Here is a 17,493-nt window from a genome sequence, read left to right on the forward strand (position 1 = left end):
ATTTCAAAAAATACTGCAAACAGAATAATTTATGGACCCTATTGGGATTGAGGGTTTGTTTTTTTTTTTGTCCCCACTCAATCCCCTTCACCCAGATAGCTGCATATGTCAATAGCTCATTTCTTTTTATCACTAAATAGCATTCCAAGGTAGGGACGTACCGTGATTTGCTTATCCACTCATCCACTGAAGGACACCTAGGCTGTTTCCAGTTTGGGGCTATTACAAATAAAGCTGATATGAACATTTATGTATGGGTTTTTGTGTGAACATAAATCCTCGTTTCTCTGGGAAAAATGCCTCGTAGTGCAATTTCTGGGTGGTACGCATGGAGCATGTGTAGCTTTTTAAGAAACTCCCAGTAGCAGCCACACCATTTTACAATTCCCACCAGCAACGTATGAACGATCCTCTTTCTCCCCATCCTCGCCATTTTTTACTGCTGTCGCTATTTTTTTTTTACTTCAGTCATTCTGATAAGCGTGCCTTGACAACTTACCGTGCTTTATTTTGCATTTTGCTAATGGTTAACGATGTTGAATGTCCTTGTGCCTACCTGTCACCTGTATACCTTCTTTGGTGAACTGTTTGTTCCTTTTTCCCCCTTTCTAATTGGATCGTTTGATGTTCTAGATACTAGTCTTTTGTCAGACCTGTGTCTGGAAGTATTTTCTCCCAGTCTGTAACTGGTATTTCCTCCTCTTAATAGCATCTTTTGCAAAGCAGTGTTTCATTTTGATAAGGTCCATTTATGAGTTTCCTTTTATGGGTGATGCTTTTTGGTATCACGTCTAAAAACTCTTTACCCAGCCCTGGATCCCAAAGGTTTCTCAGAAATTTTCTCACACATTTTTCCTAAAAGTTTTATCATTTTACATGTAAGTCCATGATCCATTTGAGTTAATTCTCATATAAAGTGGGATCTTTAGGTCAAAGTTCATGCTTTTACCAATCATGTCCAATTACTCTATCACTATTTGTTGAAAAGGCTCTCCTTCCTTCGTTGACTTGCTTTTGCACCTCTGTCAAAATTTGTTTCAGCTTGTAAGTGATGCATTGCTGTTTAATACACAAAGGGCGTGGCGGGGGGGGGGGTGGTCAATGTCAAGAGGAAGCCTGTGTCTAGAGTGGTCCATGTGGGGCCTGTCGCGCTGGATGCCTTGGCAACGGGGAGGTGCTGTACCTGGGGAGCCGACAATCCCCAGGGACTCAGCTCAGATCCTCAGCTCGGCCACCTGGCAAAGCCTGCTGGGTGCCGCCCAGTGCCAGGCCAGGCCTGAGCTCCTCTGGGAGGGGCCGGACAGGGAGTGGGCAGACCCTCCCACTGGCAGCCGGGCTCATATCCTGCCTAGCATTTCCCTGACCCGACCGAGGCAGAGGCATGGAAGGGCCCTGCTCTGGCCATTCTGTCCACCGCACACTCCGTACCCCTTTCTTTTCACGGATCACGTACAAACCTAATATCGATTTCAGGGGATCGAGGCAGACCCCAAATCCCACCCCTTCTGGAACCCACTTGAATTTCCTATTTTCTCTTTGGGCCCAGGGTTCCGGGTCGGTCGTTTCCCACAGCTTTCCCCTGACGTCTAAGACCTCCCTTCTCTGGATCCTAGGCTCCTCACCCCAGGACCCCGAGGACAGCCCTGTTCCCGCCTGTGGTCTCTTTTCCCATTGGCACCTCCAGCCTACATGCATGTGCACGTCCTTCCTGTGTGGCAGATGCCCAGCCCTCGCTCTGGCTTATGGTTGTCACCAGCCAGGACATCTCAGTTCTCCCCTGCCGTGTCCTCTGGCCCCAGGAAGGGCAGGCATCCACTTAGCAGCAGGAGTGCTGCAACAGTGTGGTGGGGGGAGGGCCAAAGTCCTCAGTGGGGTGGGTGCAGGGACTCACCGTTGGGACAGAAGAAAGCACTGTAGGTGTAGCTGCGGGGGGCTCCTTCCGGCTGAAACAGAGAGATGGGGAGAACTGAGCGGGGGAGGGGCAATCGGCAAAGGGGGGGGGGAGCGGCCGCCCTCCCACGGTGGCGGCTCTGAGTCTGGACCCTGCAGGGTGGTGCCAATGTCACGGGTACCCAGAGAAAGACCAGGCTGCCTACCTCCTAGGCCCGAGTGGGGAAACTGAGGCTCATTCCTCTTCTCCGGGCTCTGGTCAAACCCACTCACCAGCTGCTTCTAGACTGGCCGTGCTTCCCATACTCCCACCTTGTCCTCAGGGTCTCCTGGGCTAATCGGGGAGCCAGGCAGGAGGGCACCAGCTCCTCCTCCCTCCGGTTTAGCGCCCGCGGTGGTTCCCAACCGTCACCTGCTTCCCCACCTCGCAGGAAGGTACTGGTGCCACGCGCAGTTTCGTCCCCAGCAGAAGGCACGCAGCGTCGCGTGAGGGTCCACCAAATATCCGATCTGGCAAACAAACCGCGCACCCGGAGCTCTCCAGCGGGGTGGAGAGGCAGCAGGGCTTTGCTGCTTTATCAAACCGCACGTCGGCCACGTCCTGTTTCATAAACCTGGTTTCCTCGTCCACCACGCTTCAGAGTTTCTGCTTCGACCTCTCAGGTCTTCTGATGCCCACCTGTCACCTCCCACCCCCAGGGCCACCTGCACAAAGCGATACTGCAGATTAGGCAGCCCTTGAGCCGTGTGAGTGGGAGGAAAGGCCCAGGGGCAGAGCCCCTTGAGAATCCCTCTCTGCATTGAGAAATTCCTTCTGCAGACGGACGAGGCAAGAACTGTGGATGGCCTGCCATCTCCTCTGGCCCCAGGAGGGCGGGTTGTGGGCCAGGGAGCACGTTCAGGCCGAGCAAAGGGTTGCCAGGGGTCTCTGTGTTTCCCGTTGAGGCCATCCCCTCACCCCACTGGCTCACGGAGATGGCATTCCTCATCAGAGGACCCACTTGTCCCGGAGGAATCCATCAGGTCATGTCAAGCACGCTGTGGCCAACGACTCGTCCACCTCGGGGAGTTCTGCCCAGCACGTGTGTGTGACTCCGGAGGCTGATGGAAATCATTTGCGCTCCGCGCTGCCAGGACCACGGCCAGGAGGGAAGGCGGCTGTTTGCAGCTGAGCCCCTGGGGAGGGGCAGACACTGGGGACGCCGTGAGGAGCTTCCTCGGGGCTGTCGTGCACTCTCCACGTGGCATGAAGAGTCTTGGCAGGGCTCTGTGCTCTGAGGTGTCCAAGCAGCCCCCAAAAGATGGGACATCACTGCTACCACATGCCCAACGTGCACTGCGAGGTGCCCTCTCCACATTGTGGGGTGAGCGTGAACGCCCCTGATTTACGGAGCAGGCTTGGACTAGCAAGGCATACGCCCAGCCCACACGGAGCGGTAGATCCTAGATTCCCAGCCAGCAGGGGAGGTGGGGCGTCAATGAGACCCCAACACCCGGGCCCCTCTGCTGCATAGGCTCTGCGTCCTTTCTGCCCCAGGCATTCTAGTGACCGCCCTCCAAATGCCAGGTCATAATCCCTATGGCTGCCTATGACAAACAGGAAGTCGGAGACAGAGGCACATCGCCCTCCAACACGGTCAACATGGGGATCAGAGGACACTTCCCTGTGGCCCCTGCGAGTCCCAGACCGCTTTCCCCAAGTCCACGGTGCACGGCGGAGGGGCTGGACGCTGAGGGCCTCTAGCGAGGAAATGCAGACACCCCACGCCTGCCCCGAGCCCCAGAGCAGGACCCGTGGGGGCTGCCCCCGCCCCAGCCAGGCCCCCGCCTCATGGGTGATGGAATCAGGCCCTGGCCGAGTGCCCTGGCTGAGGACACGGGCTTACCTCAACCATGACACTGCGCCTGATGTGATCCCTCCCAGTGGGGCCCCTCCTGTCAGCGAAGTGGTCCTCCAGGTGTCGGATGGACTTCCCGTCCCGGCAGCAGCTTGTGTCTCCGTAAGCCAGGGCTTTGGCTGCGGGGATTTGTGTGCTCAGCGCCTGCGGTCCGAACAGAACGCCCGCCCTCCCGGGGAAGCCTCACGCCCCACCTCCTCGCGGACCGCCTCGCCCCACCTCCTGACCATTCCCCAGCCGCAGTCCTGTCTCTCAACGTGGCCTTGACCTCACGTACTGCCCCACCGGCCACTCACCTGTGCCTGGGGTCCGGACGGGGGGCGGGGGGGGGGGGCGGTGGATGCCTGAAGCAGCACGGGGCCTCACCTGTGACGTTGCTGAGTCCCAGGTCACCGAAGGACAGAACCACCCAGGTGGGTTCCGTCTCCCCAGAGGCCACGCACATCTTCTTGGTCAGATGGCGTCTGCCTGGATGCCCCACAAAGCGGATGCCCTTGGGAACTGAGATCTTCACGTAGACCTGGGGAGGGAGGTATGCCGCTCTCAAGGCTCCCGGGATGCGTGCGCCCTCCAGGCACATCCCATTGGCCGCCGCCCACCGTGTCAGCCCTCTCCAAAAGCCACGCTCTTCTCGGAAGGTCCCCCCACTACTCACCATGGTCTTGCTGGGAGCCCTCTTTTTACTTCGGCCCCCCAACACCCCACGGGGTCAGCCTCCCCTTAGGGCCAAGGCTGACGGGGGGCACCAGATGGGTACCAGATGGGAGGGACCGCTCCCCCTGCAGGCCCCACAAGGCACTCCCCCTGACCCTCCATCCAAGCTCTGAGGTCCACAGGGTCATAACAAGAGTTCTGTGTGTGTGTGCACATGCGTGCATGCATGTATCTCTGTGCACACCTATGTGCATGTAGGTGTGGCCTATGCATACACACGTGCACAATGCATGTGTGCATGCGTGTGCACACGAGTGTCTCTATGTGCACGTGTGGTTAGACCTCCCAGTCTGCAACTTGGTCCACGGAGCCTTGGTCCCAGGCTCCTTGGTCCACATCCTTTTGTCCAACGAGCATGTGTGAAGCACCTAGTGGGTGCAGGGGCCCTACTAGGAGCTAAAGTAATGTACCAAAGAGGACATGAGTGATCCCTGGGCGCCTGAGGGTCAACACACCTACATCACACACACATGCACGTGTGATGTGGAGGGAAGGTTCCGAGGAAAATCTAGTGGCAAGTGTGACAGAGCATCTGAACCCTGCCTGAGGACAAGCCCAGAGGGACCTGAGTGTGAGCAGCTAGTGCAGGCTGTGTCAGGAGCTCCCACATCCCTCTTGACTCAGTGTTCTTCCAGAACATTCTTCCAGGGAGGAAAGAAGAAACTTGAGAGCCAAGTGTCAGTGGGCCGTATTTTCCGGCGCCTGGGCGGAATGACCGCCTGCCCATGTTGAGGGAGCTGGATGGGTCCGTTTTCCTGGTGCCTTGGGGATGTGCGACAAACCAGCCTCCAGCGTGTTCTTGCAGCTGAAAGGGGCACCTGAGGGTCCCGCCTGCCCATTCGGTGAGGACCCTCCCTTGCAGGGGCCACCTGGTTGATCAGGGATCAGTCTGCACTTATTCCGGCTTTTTAAGATGGGGGTCCTATTCCTCCTGGCAAAAAGAATGACAGGGGCACCTGGGTGGCTCTGTTGAGTAAGCATCCGACTTTTGGTTTCAGTTCAGGGCATGATCTCACGGTTTGTGGGTTCCAGCCCTGCGTCGGGCTCTGCGTCGACAGCCTGGAGCCTGCTTGAGATTCTCTCTCCCCTTCTCTGCCCCTCCCCCCTCCGTGCTTTGCTCTCTCTTGCTCTCTCTCAAAATAAATAAATACAACTAAAAAAAAAAAAAAAAAAAGAATGACAGAGGATGGACCATACAGACACTGGGCTTTGGGGCACTGCTCCCTGGCTGCCTGTTTTGAGCCTATTTCATGTGTCCCCCTTAGTCCCCTCAGGCCACCCCCCGGCCGCCGCCTTGCTTTCCAACACAGCAGCTCCCACCCAGCCAAATGCATGGGGTTCTGATTACCCCACTCCTGCTTTCCCCACCAGACCCTAAAGCCCAGCTAGACTGTGTCATGGGCAATTCCCGGGACAGGCTAAGCCGCCTCCTGCCTCTGTTGCATGTGTATGCTGTTCCCTCTTCCAGGAATGCCCTTCCAGGTCCTGGTGCCTGGCTCAAACAGTGCCTGACGACTCCAGAGCTCAGGAGACCTGCCTCTTCTCGGGGCTCCGCTGGCTCCCTGAAAACACTCAATTCTAACACAGCTCTGCCCCAAACTCCCTGGGAGAGCTTGGGCATGTAACAATGAGTCTCTGAGCTTCCTGTCTGGGAACAATTGCATCGACAACCCTTCTTCCCCGGCCCACGTGGGCATTTGATATCGATGTAGACAAAATCCTGAGGCCAGCACGGGGCACAGAGGTTAGTGGTAACAGCGCTCCGAGGTTGAGCACAGATGGACCCCACGTCCTGGGCCCTGGGGTCCTCTGACACCTGCACAAGGCCCAGCACACACAGAGCACGTGCACAATTGGTTCTGAGTGACAGTGAATTCGAATCACTGGCATTTTACACCCAGGGGCCCCTTTCTGGTGGCCTCTGGAGGTTTCATTTCCATTTCAGGACCTGCAATGACTATTCTTTTTTTTTCCCCCTCCAGTTGAAATTTTCCTTTAATTATAAAGTTTCAAGGGACAAGAAGCTCCTATGTGACAACACATTAACGTGTGGCTCTTCTGTAGAATCAAAGAAACACCAGCGGGAAAGTCAAATATAAACACCAGCATCGAACTTGTGCTGTGCCAGCCAGACGGCTGTGCGAGAGTCCTTTACCGGCCTTCAGGCTGTCACTCGCCATCACATGCCACGTGTTCTGATGCAGACATAATCATTCAGTGGACGTTTAGAACTTGCAAAGGAAAAAAAGGAGTAAGATATTTTGTGCAAGCTCAAGGTCACCTTCTGAGCCGGGACTCCGTGCTCGCTGTCGCCTCCGGGCCAGGCTCAGAAATGATCAGAGACCACAGCCATCCCCTTTGAGACTCACAAGGGACCCTCGTGTCTGCTCTTTCCCTCCTGCTCCAGAGAAAGCCAGTGAGGGCGAGTGGGGCCAGGGTGAGCTCTCCTGCCCAGTTTACAGATGGGGTAACTGAGGCAAAGTGGGGCTGTAAATGGAAGTGCTGAGCCAGAGCCCGGTCTTCTGGGGGCAGCGGGGTCTGAACTTGCTGGGACCACAGCTGCGGGGTAGTGGCCGTGCCTCCCACCCAGGCAGCCTTGGGTACCCCGCTGGTAGCAAATTCCAATCACTCTCTAGCCATGTGTCCTCATTGTTTCAGGAAAAGCCAAAAATCTGGGGTGAAGTCTCTTGGTTTCCATGGTGCCTGCTTTGGGGCTGCAGCTCACATCTGCCCTCAGTGTGTCGTGAGCCCGCGGCCCTCGGGGTCCCCACCCACTTGGGCAGGGCCAGGGGGAGGTCAGCCACGTCCCCAGCGTGTGGCTTGTTAGGGTGAGGCTGAGACCTGCAGAGAGCAGGCCTGCTCCCAGCTGGACCACTGATCCTGTGCCCCACTCACCCCTCTACCCACAGCTTCGGCTTCCAGCCCCTGAGGGTTGCCCCTAACCCCGGAGAGCCCTCCCCACTTCCCTTCCTCCCACCCACCACTGACATCCAGGCCTAGCCAGCGCCCAAGGATTACAAAGTGGTGGAGGGTGAGTGCTCCTGGCCTCCCCAAGCCGCACAGATATACAGACCCCTGCCCCCCGAAACTCTCCCTTCCTCTCCATGCACCCACCTTATCTCACAGGCCACCCCCCTCGCCGGCCGGCCTTCCTCCCCAGCCTCCAAGCTCAGCCCCAAGCCCCCCTGTCTTGGGGTAGCTGTAACGGTCCGACTGTGGCCCCCGGAAAGTTATGTTGAAGTCCTAAACCCTCTGGTACCTGTCAACGTGATTTTCTTTGGAAACAGGGTCTGTGCAGAGGTCATTAAGTTACAATGAGGTTATTAGGGTAGGCCCTACCCCAACAGAATTGGGATCTTTAGAAGAGGAAACACAGAGAGAAAGTCACAGAGGGAAGGGAAAGCGAGGGAAGAAGGAAGGCCATGTGAAGACAGGTTGCACATTGGAGCCACGCAGCCACAAGCCAAAGAACATCAAGGGCTGCCCGCAGCCGCCAAAGCCAGGCCTGAGGCACCAGACGGACCCTCCCTCAGAGCCCCCAGGAGGAACCCACCCTGCCCGCACCTTGACCTTGGACTCTGACCTCCAGAACTGTGAGATAACACATTTCTATTGTCTCAAGCCACCCGGTTCCCACTGCTTTGTCACAGCAGCTACAAGAAAGGGGTAGAGCAGCCTTTTCCACCAGACCCCACCGCACAGCCCCTGCAGGGGCTGGAGCCTCGACAGCATGACCAGGGTCTGGGCCCCTCTGCGGACACCCTTCTTAGCACCTGCGAACCCATTTAGCGTGTAACCACCGGTGACTCCTATCTCCCTGACATTTGTGGAACCTGAAACACCAACAAGCAGAGCAACGCGGCCAGGGCCAGCCGGTGTGCAAGTATAAACTGGGAGACCGGGCCGCCTCAGTCGGTAGAGCGTCCGACATTGGCTCAGGTCATGATCGCAAGGTTCACGGGTTCAAGACCTGCACAGGACTCTGTGCTGACCGCTCGGAGCCTGGAGCCTGCTTCGGATTCTGTGTCTCCCTCTCTGTCTGTCCCTCCCCCACTCACATTTCTGTCTCTCTCTCAAAGATAAACATTTAAAATAAAGAAAGAAATAAACAAACTGAGATACTGAGCACTTGCTTTGCTGACCTCCAGGACTTCCTGCCCCTGCCTCCCCAACAACACAGGGACCGCCCCTTCGGTGACTCCCTCCCTGATAATGAAGATGCTCTGTCCCCTTCCAAGCCCCTCAGGCTGATATCCTCCCCTCACCCCTGCCTCTTGACATCACGGGTGCCATCCTCCCACCCCCGGGCACAGGGAAGGCTGTGTGCGGGGGCGGGTGTAGTACCTCGGCACAGATGCCCATGTAGTTGTAGACGCTGAGCGGGATCTTGGCTTGCTCCCCGCGGACCACGTAGGCGGGCAGGGTGAAGTCCACAAAGAAAGGCTTGAAGGTCTTCAGCAGGGCAGGCACGGCGACACCCAGGCCCCAGGCCTCGGACAGACCCACGGCCTCACCCACCCAGCTGGTGATGGAGTCCGGGACCCGCACGCTGAGCATCTCCTCGCCGGACGGGTCGCTGCGGAAGGATGGACAACCATGGGACCCTTTTCCAGGGCCGAGCTGAGGCAGCCAGGTGGGAATGCAGGGCTGCAGCTGGAAGGCCTGGGGGCCCAGGCAGGCGGCCCTGCAGCTCGGCAACAAGCACGCAGGCACAACGCGGCGTGTGACAGGAGAATGCCGCCCCTCGGCCCTAACTCAGGTAATGAGGCACACCAGTGGCTCTCAGGACAACGGTGGACCCACAACAGTGCATGCTCCACCCAGTGTAGGGGGAGGGTCGAGTCATTTGGGGCTTGTGTCTCCCAGAAGTTACACCCAAGCCCTAACCCCCTGTACCTGTGAATGTGACCTTATTTGGGGAAACAGGGTGTTTGCCGATGAAATTAGCCAAGATGAGTTCATACTGGACGAAGGTGGGCCCCAACCTAAGGATGCGGGTCCTTATAAGAAGGAAATCTGGACACAGAGGAGGAGACCATGTAAAGACAGAGGCAACAAACAGATGGGAAGGATGCAGCTAAAAGCTGAGGAGCACCAGAGCCCCCAGGGGCTGGAGGAGGCCCAGGAGGCTCCTCCCCTAGAGCCCCCAGGGGCGGCGTGGCCCTGCCCACACCTTGATCTCGGATGCCTGGCCTCCAGAACTGTGAGACAACAAATTTCTGTTGTTTTAAACCATCCGGTCTGTGGTTCTTCGTGACAGCAGCCACAGGAAACTCATACAGTACCAAAAAAAAAAAAAAAAAGTACAACGTATCATCAATCATTTTTTATATTGATCGCATTTTGAAACAACCATGTTTGGGGATGTGTATCGGGTTGAATAAAATATAAGATTCAAACGAACTCCACCTGTTTCTTTTTGCCCTTTATAACACGGCACTAGGAAATCTGACGTTACGTATGTGGGGAATTGCAGATGTTATATTTCGAGCAGACGGTGCTGCTCACGATTCTCCCTGCCTTCCCCCCGCCCCCACCCAACCCCCACCAACGGCACCACTGATCACGTTAGGATGGCTCGGGAGGGAACCTCTGTGGTCAACTTTGCATATCCAGGATGTCCTTTCCAGATTTACCGCAAACATTCGCTGCAAGAATCCTCTGCTCCTTACTCACCTGCCTGACCCCTGTCTGCTTCCCGGAAGCCTGACCCCAGGCTGCGGCGCATGGAGACTCCGCTGTCCATCAGGCCCCACAGGACCTAGGACACCTATCCTCACTTCTACGAGGGCCACACGTTGTCACCCTGTGACAACTCAAGTCAGCCTCTTCCCATGAAAAGTGGCAGAACTTTTACCAGCTTCATATGGGCACAGCCAACTTTTCTGTGGACGCTGGGTGCCACCAGCCTGCCCTTCAGGGGCAGGGCCTACTCTTCCTGGCCTGGCATCCTTGTCCCACAGACTCCTGCAGAGCCCGACCCTCGATTATAAATCTTTGTGTGATTTTTTTTAGGCCTGACTACAGGCTGTTACAAAGGCTTTCCCTCGCAGGCCTCGGGGAAAGCCGCCCTCCCCACACCAGGCTTGTGGCCTAGCCAGTGTGCTGTGGTCTCTGAGGGGAACTGCAGTCAGGGACTCTGGGCCCCTGGCCAGCCATGCTTCTCCCATATTTGCCTTCCCAGCCCCAGTGCCTCCATTCGTAGCTCTGTGTGTTTTTAGGGATCTGCCTGGGCCCCAAGGTCATTAGGTATCTGAAGACCTCTGCCAAGGTCTCCTTCTCATGGGAGGAAACCTTGAAGGCATTTCTCCCACTTTGGCTCAGCACCCAGTACTTTCCCACTCTGAGCTCTCCTCCCCCCCATTCTGTAGGTGTCAGGGCCCGTAAAACTGCCAGAGCCGTTTGTCCAGGGCTCTCTCCATAGTGAGACGACCCCCATGGCTGATCCACCTGCAAGGTGTTCCGTTCTGTAGGGAAACCGGAACAGGGGGCATCAGGCTACACTGCCACAGTAATGATGAAAGGGCTTCACCATTACTTTCACTATGGCTTCTCGTCATTGCTTGACTTGGCCACTCCAGCACCTGACAGCTCAGTTCTCCCTCTCTCCGGCTCAGCCTTGACAGCTCCCACCCATCCCACCTTTGTGCATCTCGACCCTTGAGCCTCGTCAAACTGCTCAGAGTTACCTGCTTTCACAGTCATACCATACCTGGCTCTGCCCACCGACCTGGGGGTGCTCCCTCTGCCTGAAATAACCATGAAACAGCCACAAGAATGGGAGCTGCCCACCAGCCTGGCTGGGCTGTTGTGAGGGGCCTGGAGATGCACGGTGCACTGTGACTACCCACAAAAAACTCACAGAGGGGAGGTGGGCATTACAGCCGAGGACAGAACATACTGGGCACTGGAACCAGGATACTGTCCCCAATCCATACCATGTGCCCAGACAAGGTCCCTGCCTTGTGCTGCATGCTATAAGGCACACAGAAAACAAAAAGCACAGTGATGGAAATAAGGCCCTCCTTATGAGCAATTACATTAAATGTAAATGGATTAAACTCCGCAAGTCAAAAAAAGCAGAGATCGACAGAGTGAATTAAAAAAACATGACCTGACTCTGCTGTCTACAAGAAACTCACTTTAGCTGCAAAGACAAAAAATAGGTTGGAAATGAAAGAATGGAAAAGATATCCCAGGCTAACTGTAACCAAGAGAAAGTAGCCGTGGCTATCCTGATACGAGACAAAATGGGCTCTAAGTAAAAAAAGAGTACATAAGAGACTAAGAAGGACATTAGATAGTAATAAAAGGTTCCATACAGCAAAAAGATACAACAATTACAAACACCTACACATCTAATAACAGACCACTGACATATATGAAACATACAAAAAGGGAAAGAACTGAAGCAAGAAATAAAAAGCTTACAATAATAGTTGGGGACTTCAGTAGCCTGTTCTGAATAACAGACTGAACAACCAGACAGAAGATGAGTAAGCAAGTAGAAGACTTAACACAATAAAGCAACTAGATCCAGAGGCATGCACACACGACAGTCTTCAAGCAAGATCATGAGTAAGGCTACAAATGAAGTCTCAGTAGATTTTGAAAGGCAGATATTATACAAAGTATCTTCTCTGACCACAATGAGACAAAATTAGAAATTAGTAACAAAAGTAGTAACAAAAGGAAAACGAGAAAATTTACAAATCTGTGGAAATTCAAGAACATATTTTTTGATGTTTATTTATTTATTTCAAGAGACAGAGAGAGCATGAGAGCATGCATGCAAGTGGGGGAGGGGCAGAGAGAATCCCTAGCAGGCTCTGTGCTGTCAGCACACAACCCGACACAGGGCTCTATCTCACAAACCGTGAGATCACGACCTGAGCTGATGTAATCAACACATTCTTAATTGACCAATGGATCAAAGAAGAGATCACAAAGGAAATGTTAAAATACTCAGAAATGAATGAAAACAAGATATAACACACTAAAACTTATGGGATGCAGTAAAAGCAGTGCTGAGAGGGAAATTTATAGCTATATATGTATTAAAAAAGAAGAAAGATCTTGGGGCACCTGGGTAGTTCAGTTGGTTAAGCGTCCAACTCTTGATTTTGGCTCAGGTCATGATCTCACGGTTCCTGAGTTCAAGCCCTGAGTTGCTGATGGTGCAGAGCCTGCTTGGCATTCTCTCTCTCTCTCTCTCTCTCTCTCTCTCTCTTTCTCACTCCCTCTCTGTCTGCCTCTCCCCACTTGCACAAGCATGTGCACACTCTCTCTCAAAATAGATAAACTTTAAATAATAATAAAAAGAAAGATCTCAAATACACAACCTAATTTCACAACTTAAAGAACCAGAAAAAGAAAAACAAACTAATCCCAAAGCTAACAGAAGGAAGGAAATAATAAAAATTAGAGCAGAGATAAAGGAAATAGAGAACAGAAAAATAACAGAGTATCAACAAAACCATAAGCTGATTCTTTGAAAAGATCAATGAGACTGACCACCCTTTAACTAGACAGACTAAGGGAAAGAAAGAGAGAAGACTCAAGTTACTAAAATATGAAATGGAAGTGGGGACATTACTACCCATTCTGAGAAATCAAAAGATTATTTTAAAAAAGTACATAAAAAAGTACATAAACACCTATATGCCAAGAACTTGGATGATCCAGACGAAATGGGCAAATTATACAAATGCAAAACCAACCAAGACTAAATTACAAAGAAATACAAAATCTGAACAGACCCAGAACTGAACAGACCTCTAAAGAGATTGAATCAATAACCCAAAATCTCTTTACAAAGAAAAAGCCCCAGACCTGATGGCTTCACTGGTGAATTCTACTGAACACTTAGAGAAGAACCCTTGTGCACTGTTGGTGGGAATATAAAATGGTGCAGCTACCGTGGGAAACACTATACAGGTTCCTCAAAACGATTAAACATATGGGGCGCCTGCGTGGCTCAGTCAGTTAACCATCCGACTCTCAATTCTCAGTTTCAGCTCAGGTCATGATCTCACGGTTTCATGAGCTCGAGACCCGCACCGGCTCTGCACTGACAGGCTGGAGCCTGCTTGGGATTCTCTCTTTCTCCCTCTCTCTGTAGGCCTCCCCCGTTCACGCTGTCTCTGTCTCAAACAAACAAAGAAACAAAAACCGATTAAGCACAGAATCACCATACGATCCAACAATTCCATTTCTGGGTATACACCCAAAAGAACCGAAAGCAGGGTCTGGAAGAGCTATTTGCACACCTGTGTTCATAGCAGGATTATTTCTAACAGCCGAAAGGTGGAAGCAAGAGCAATGTTACCTGGCCCCCCCAAAACATCCAGCACCCAGAAAATAGATACATTTGACACATGTGAATGATTACAGACAGACAGCTCATCTTAGATTTAGACCCCTGGAACTTGACGCAATTATCTGGATCTGTTCTGACCAGGAGTTAAGTCTTTCCATAACGGGGACACAAGCATCTGTGAAAGCAGTCTGAGGAACCCCCAGCTGTGAGCTCGGTTCTGTGATGACCACGTGCCATGGCATCTCGTGTCTAGAAGCTCCCCCCACCCCACCTGCTCAGCAGCAAGCCCACCCATGGCCCAGGGGCGTCTGACCCTTCATGCCTAACTAGTACCACTCGTGTTCCGACCCCAAGCATTGAAAGAAAAAAAACAGCCAATAGCATCTGGCAGGAATTTGGCACAGCAGGGCTTCTTCAAAAAGAACTAAAAGGGGGAACAAATGTGGAAAGGAAATGTGCTGAGGAAAGCAGCCTGTTTTGTGGGCAGGAGCTTGAGTCCCCTGAAGAGTGAAGAGGGGATGGAGGGGGGTGGGGTGGAGTTCACGTTCCAGGGAACTGTAATCGTTTTAATGAGCTCGTTACGCAAACAGAGCGGATAGAGTTACCCCAAGTGGGAGTTGTGAGAGGCACAAAGCCCCTGCATTTCATATTTCCTGAGCAGATGTCCGAAGCTGCAGCGGGATTTGGGGTTGACTTCATGGCTTTGAGTTTTTATGTGTTAGGAAAGGATGCCCAAAGTCTCACTCAGATGTTGATGTCAGATCTGAAAGCAAACCTACTGGGGGGCAATCTGGACTTGCACGAGTGCCCTTGAGTCAGCCTGCAAACACAACGAAGAAAAGGAATCTGACTGTACCTGATGTTGAGACAATGCCAAATCCATGTTTCGGGGAAGAAGGTCCTTTTCCTCTTCTCTGCTCTATGAAATTCGAAAAAGAAATGATTAAGTTTCCATGGGCGTAATGTAATTCTGCTACCTGGCAGGTTAACATCTACACAAGTAGAACGTTAACACGTTACTTCGTACCTGGAAAGGTTAACCTTCTACCCAGTTAGGGTGCAGTGTGTTAATTCTCTTGGCTGTCCATTAACATTCTACTTGATTAGGACGGAACGTGCTAACTCTTTTACCTGGCAGGGTTAACATTCTACTCGATTAGGACTAGTAGGAGTGAAGCATCAAAGGCTTGATAGAATCACCTTAAATCAACAGGCACTTCACATCCTGAGTTTAGAAGGGAAGAAGGGTCACAGGGACCATGCGTCACAGGGAAATACCCACGGAGACGATGGACTGGTTTGTCGGAGCAAACAGCCAAAATCTCCATCAAGAGGGTGACTGGGTTAATCAAATGGTAGTACAATCGTGCAGTGGGATGTTACACGTCAGTCTAAAAGAGTGAGGTCAGTGCAGATATACTGATACGGATTGGTCTCTAAGGCTTATTGTTGACTTCAAAAAAGAAGGCACAGGGCCACCTGGGTGGCTCAGTCGCTTAAGTGCCCAACTTCGGCTCAGGTCATGATCTCATGGTTTGTGGGTTCGAACCCCACGTCGGGCTCTGTGCTGTTGGCTCGGAGCCTGGAGCCTGCTTGGGATTCTGTCTCCCCCTCTCTCTGCCCCTCCCCACTCACGTTCTATCTCTCCCTCTCTCTCAAAAATGAATAAACATTAAAAAAAAAAAAAGAAGGCACAGCACAGTACTATAGTATTCATTCATTGTTTAAAAAAAAAAAAATCCTTGCATATGCATGGAAAATTTCTAGAAGGATCTCTAAGAAATTACTGGCCAAAAAGGGGAATGGAGGGTCTAGAGGTAGGAGAGAAACTTACATTAAATTATATAAACTCTCACACTGCTTGAAAAAAATTTAAATCACTGCATATGGTTAAGAAAAATATCTTGTCTTCAGAATACAGATGTACAGATGGGTTATCCAATTACAAAAAGATATGAACACTTGCTTTTGAAGGCATTTGTTATGCCTTTGTGCAGCGGGATTTACAACTGCCTTTGTGGTTTGGGGTTTCAGAAAATTACTTTCATATCCACTCCAGGCCAAGCTCTTGGGGGTCCTGCTACACGGGAGTGTCAGGACCCCCAAGGCACTATCTGGTGGGTGGAGGCCCAGAGGCCAGTGTTACACCTCCCTCACCAACCACATCCTAGAATACTGCCATGTACCATATGGGGAGCCTGGTTTGCCCATCCTGTGATTTGGAGTTTGGAAACTAGGACCCTCCTGGGCCTGCCACACTCCTGCTAAGTGTGCGGCCCAGGCAGAAAGAACCCAGGAGAACAAGGTATCCAGGATCTCAGTCTAGGTAGAGAATGTGTGAAAGATGGAGAGGGCTTTTGGGGACAGGCTTGCCAGGGCTGGAGGTCTTCTCGGCCACTTCTGGCTTAGAACAAGGGCTGAGGGGTGTGGGGCCCACCCTCAGGGTCTCCAGAGAGACAAGATGCTGAGACACTACCGACCACACTGATGCCAGCCCCAGCCCTTTGGTTCTGTGCCCTTCTTGGAGTGGGTGGGAGAGAGTAGAGCTAAAGCCTGCCTCCCTAGTCCCAGCCCCTAAATCCAGACAGAATGGGAGCCAAGGTCTCCAGAACACTTCCCCTTCCCCAGCTGGCTGGTTGAGACCTGGGCTTGAGGAGGTAGTAAGAGAGACATCAGACAAAGGGGGTGGGAGAGAAAAGAGGGGAGACAGGAAAGGATAGGAGAGAGGAGAAAACAACACCTCCTATGAAACTAAAGTTTCCATGACTCCAGGGACAAAACCACAAATGCAGGGGAGAGATGGGAACTCTTCTCTGTCTCAGTCATTGATAAGTTAGCAAACAAACAAGAAGTGAGCAAGAGTATGGAGAATGTAGGCATCACCATCGATAGGCCTGACCTAAAGTATCCATAGAGAGCCCTGTACAGAATTGATGGGGGCTTAGATCTTCTTTTCAAGAAGACACGCACATTTACAAAAGTTGGCCACATAAAAAGTCTTCAAAGTAAGAACAGGACAACAGATAACACACAGACCATGTTCACTGGCCACAATGCATGTTTGCTACAAATTTATGAAAAACATTAAAAAATATTACTTAAAAAATATCAGTTGAAATTTTAAGAAGTGTCCACTTCTGCACAAGTCACAGCTCAAAAAGTTAGAACCTATTTGGAAAGAAGCAATAATGGAAACACTTCACAACACAACTCAGGTGCTGCCAAAGCAGCACTCTTAGGGAAATTCATGCCTTTCAAAAGGCTTAAATGTGCAGAGTTCAAATAAGAGACTGAGAAGTATTACTTGGTGTCCAACTTGAAAAGGCAGAGAATTGAAGGTGAAAAGGGAGGAGAAAGGAAAAGAACGAACAAGAGAGAGATACTAGAAGGAAGTTTCTAAGCAAAGTCCCTGGGAGAGGGAGGATCAAGCCCCAGCTTCCCTCCCCACCCCAACCCTTCTGTTCCAGGCAGTTCTGCTCCTGAGGTGCCTTCCTTTCTCTGCACCCCCAAACCCGTGCACTTGGGTGTGGTCAGGAACTGGGGAGGGGGGCTGGCATGCTTGGTTCCCGGGGTCACTACTAGGTCAGTAGTGACTTTGTCCACCAGGGGACACTGGGACATTTTTGGTTGTAACAACTGGGAGAAAGGGGTGCTATTGGCAACAGGTGGGTG

The 17,493-nt window shown here is 52.3% G+C and overlaps 1 protein-coding gene across 6 annotated transcripts in view; it reads right to left on the reverse strand.

The window, feature by feature from the left end:
- CPAMD8 (C3 and PZP like alpha-2-macroglobulin domain containing 8) overlaps positions 1-17,493 on the reverse strand; it is an 83,060-nt gene that overhangs the window by 31,582 nt on the left and 33,985 nt on the right. For all 6 annotated transcript variants that reach the window (XM_042928818.1, XM_042928817.1, XM_042928815.1 and 3 more), the window contains 5 exons: positions 14,678-14,740; positions 8,847-9,078; positions 4,155-4,308; positions 3,777-3,907; positions 1,892-1,943 (listed from right to left, as the gene is read on the reverse strand). In XM_042928818.1, coding sequence (XP_042784752.1) covers positions 1,892-1,943; positions 3,777-3,907; positions 4,155-4,308; positions 8,847-9,078; positions 14,678-14,740 — 632 coding nt within the window. The remainder of the gene's footprint in view (positions 1-1,891; positions 1,944-3,776; positions 3,908-4,154; positions 4,309-8,846; positions 9,079-14,677; positions 14,741-17,493) is intronic.

The sequence above is a fragment of the Panthera leo genome, chromosome A2 (genome assembly GCF_018350215.1).
Source record: "Panthera leo isolate Ple1 chromosome A2, P.leo_Ple1_pat1.1, whole genome shotgun sequence".
In the NCBI taxonomy this organism is placed as follows: Eukaryota; Metazoa; Chordata; class Mammalia; order Carnivora; family Felidae; genus Panthera; species Panthera leo.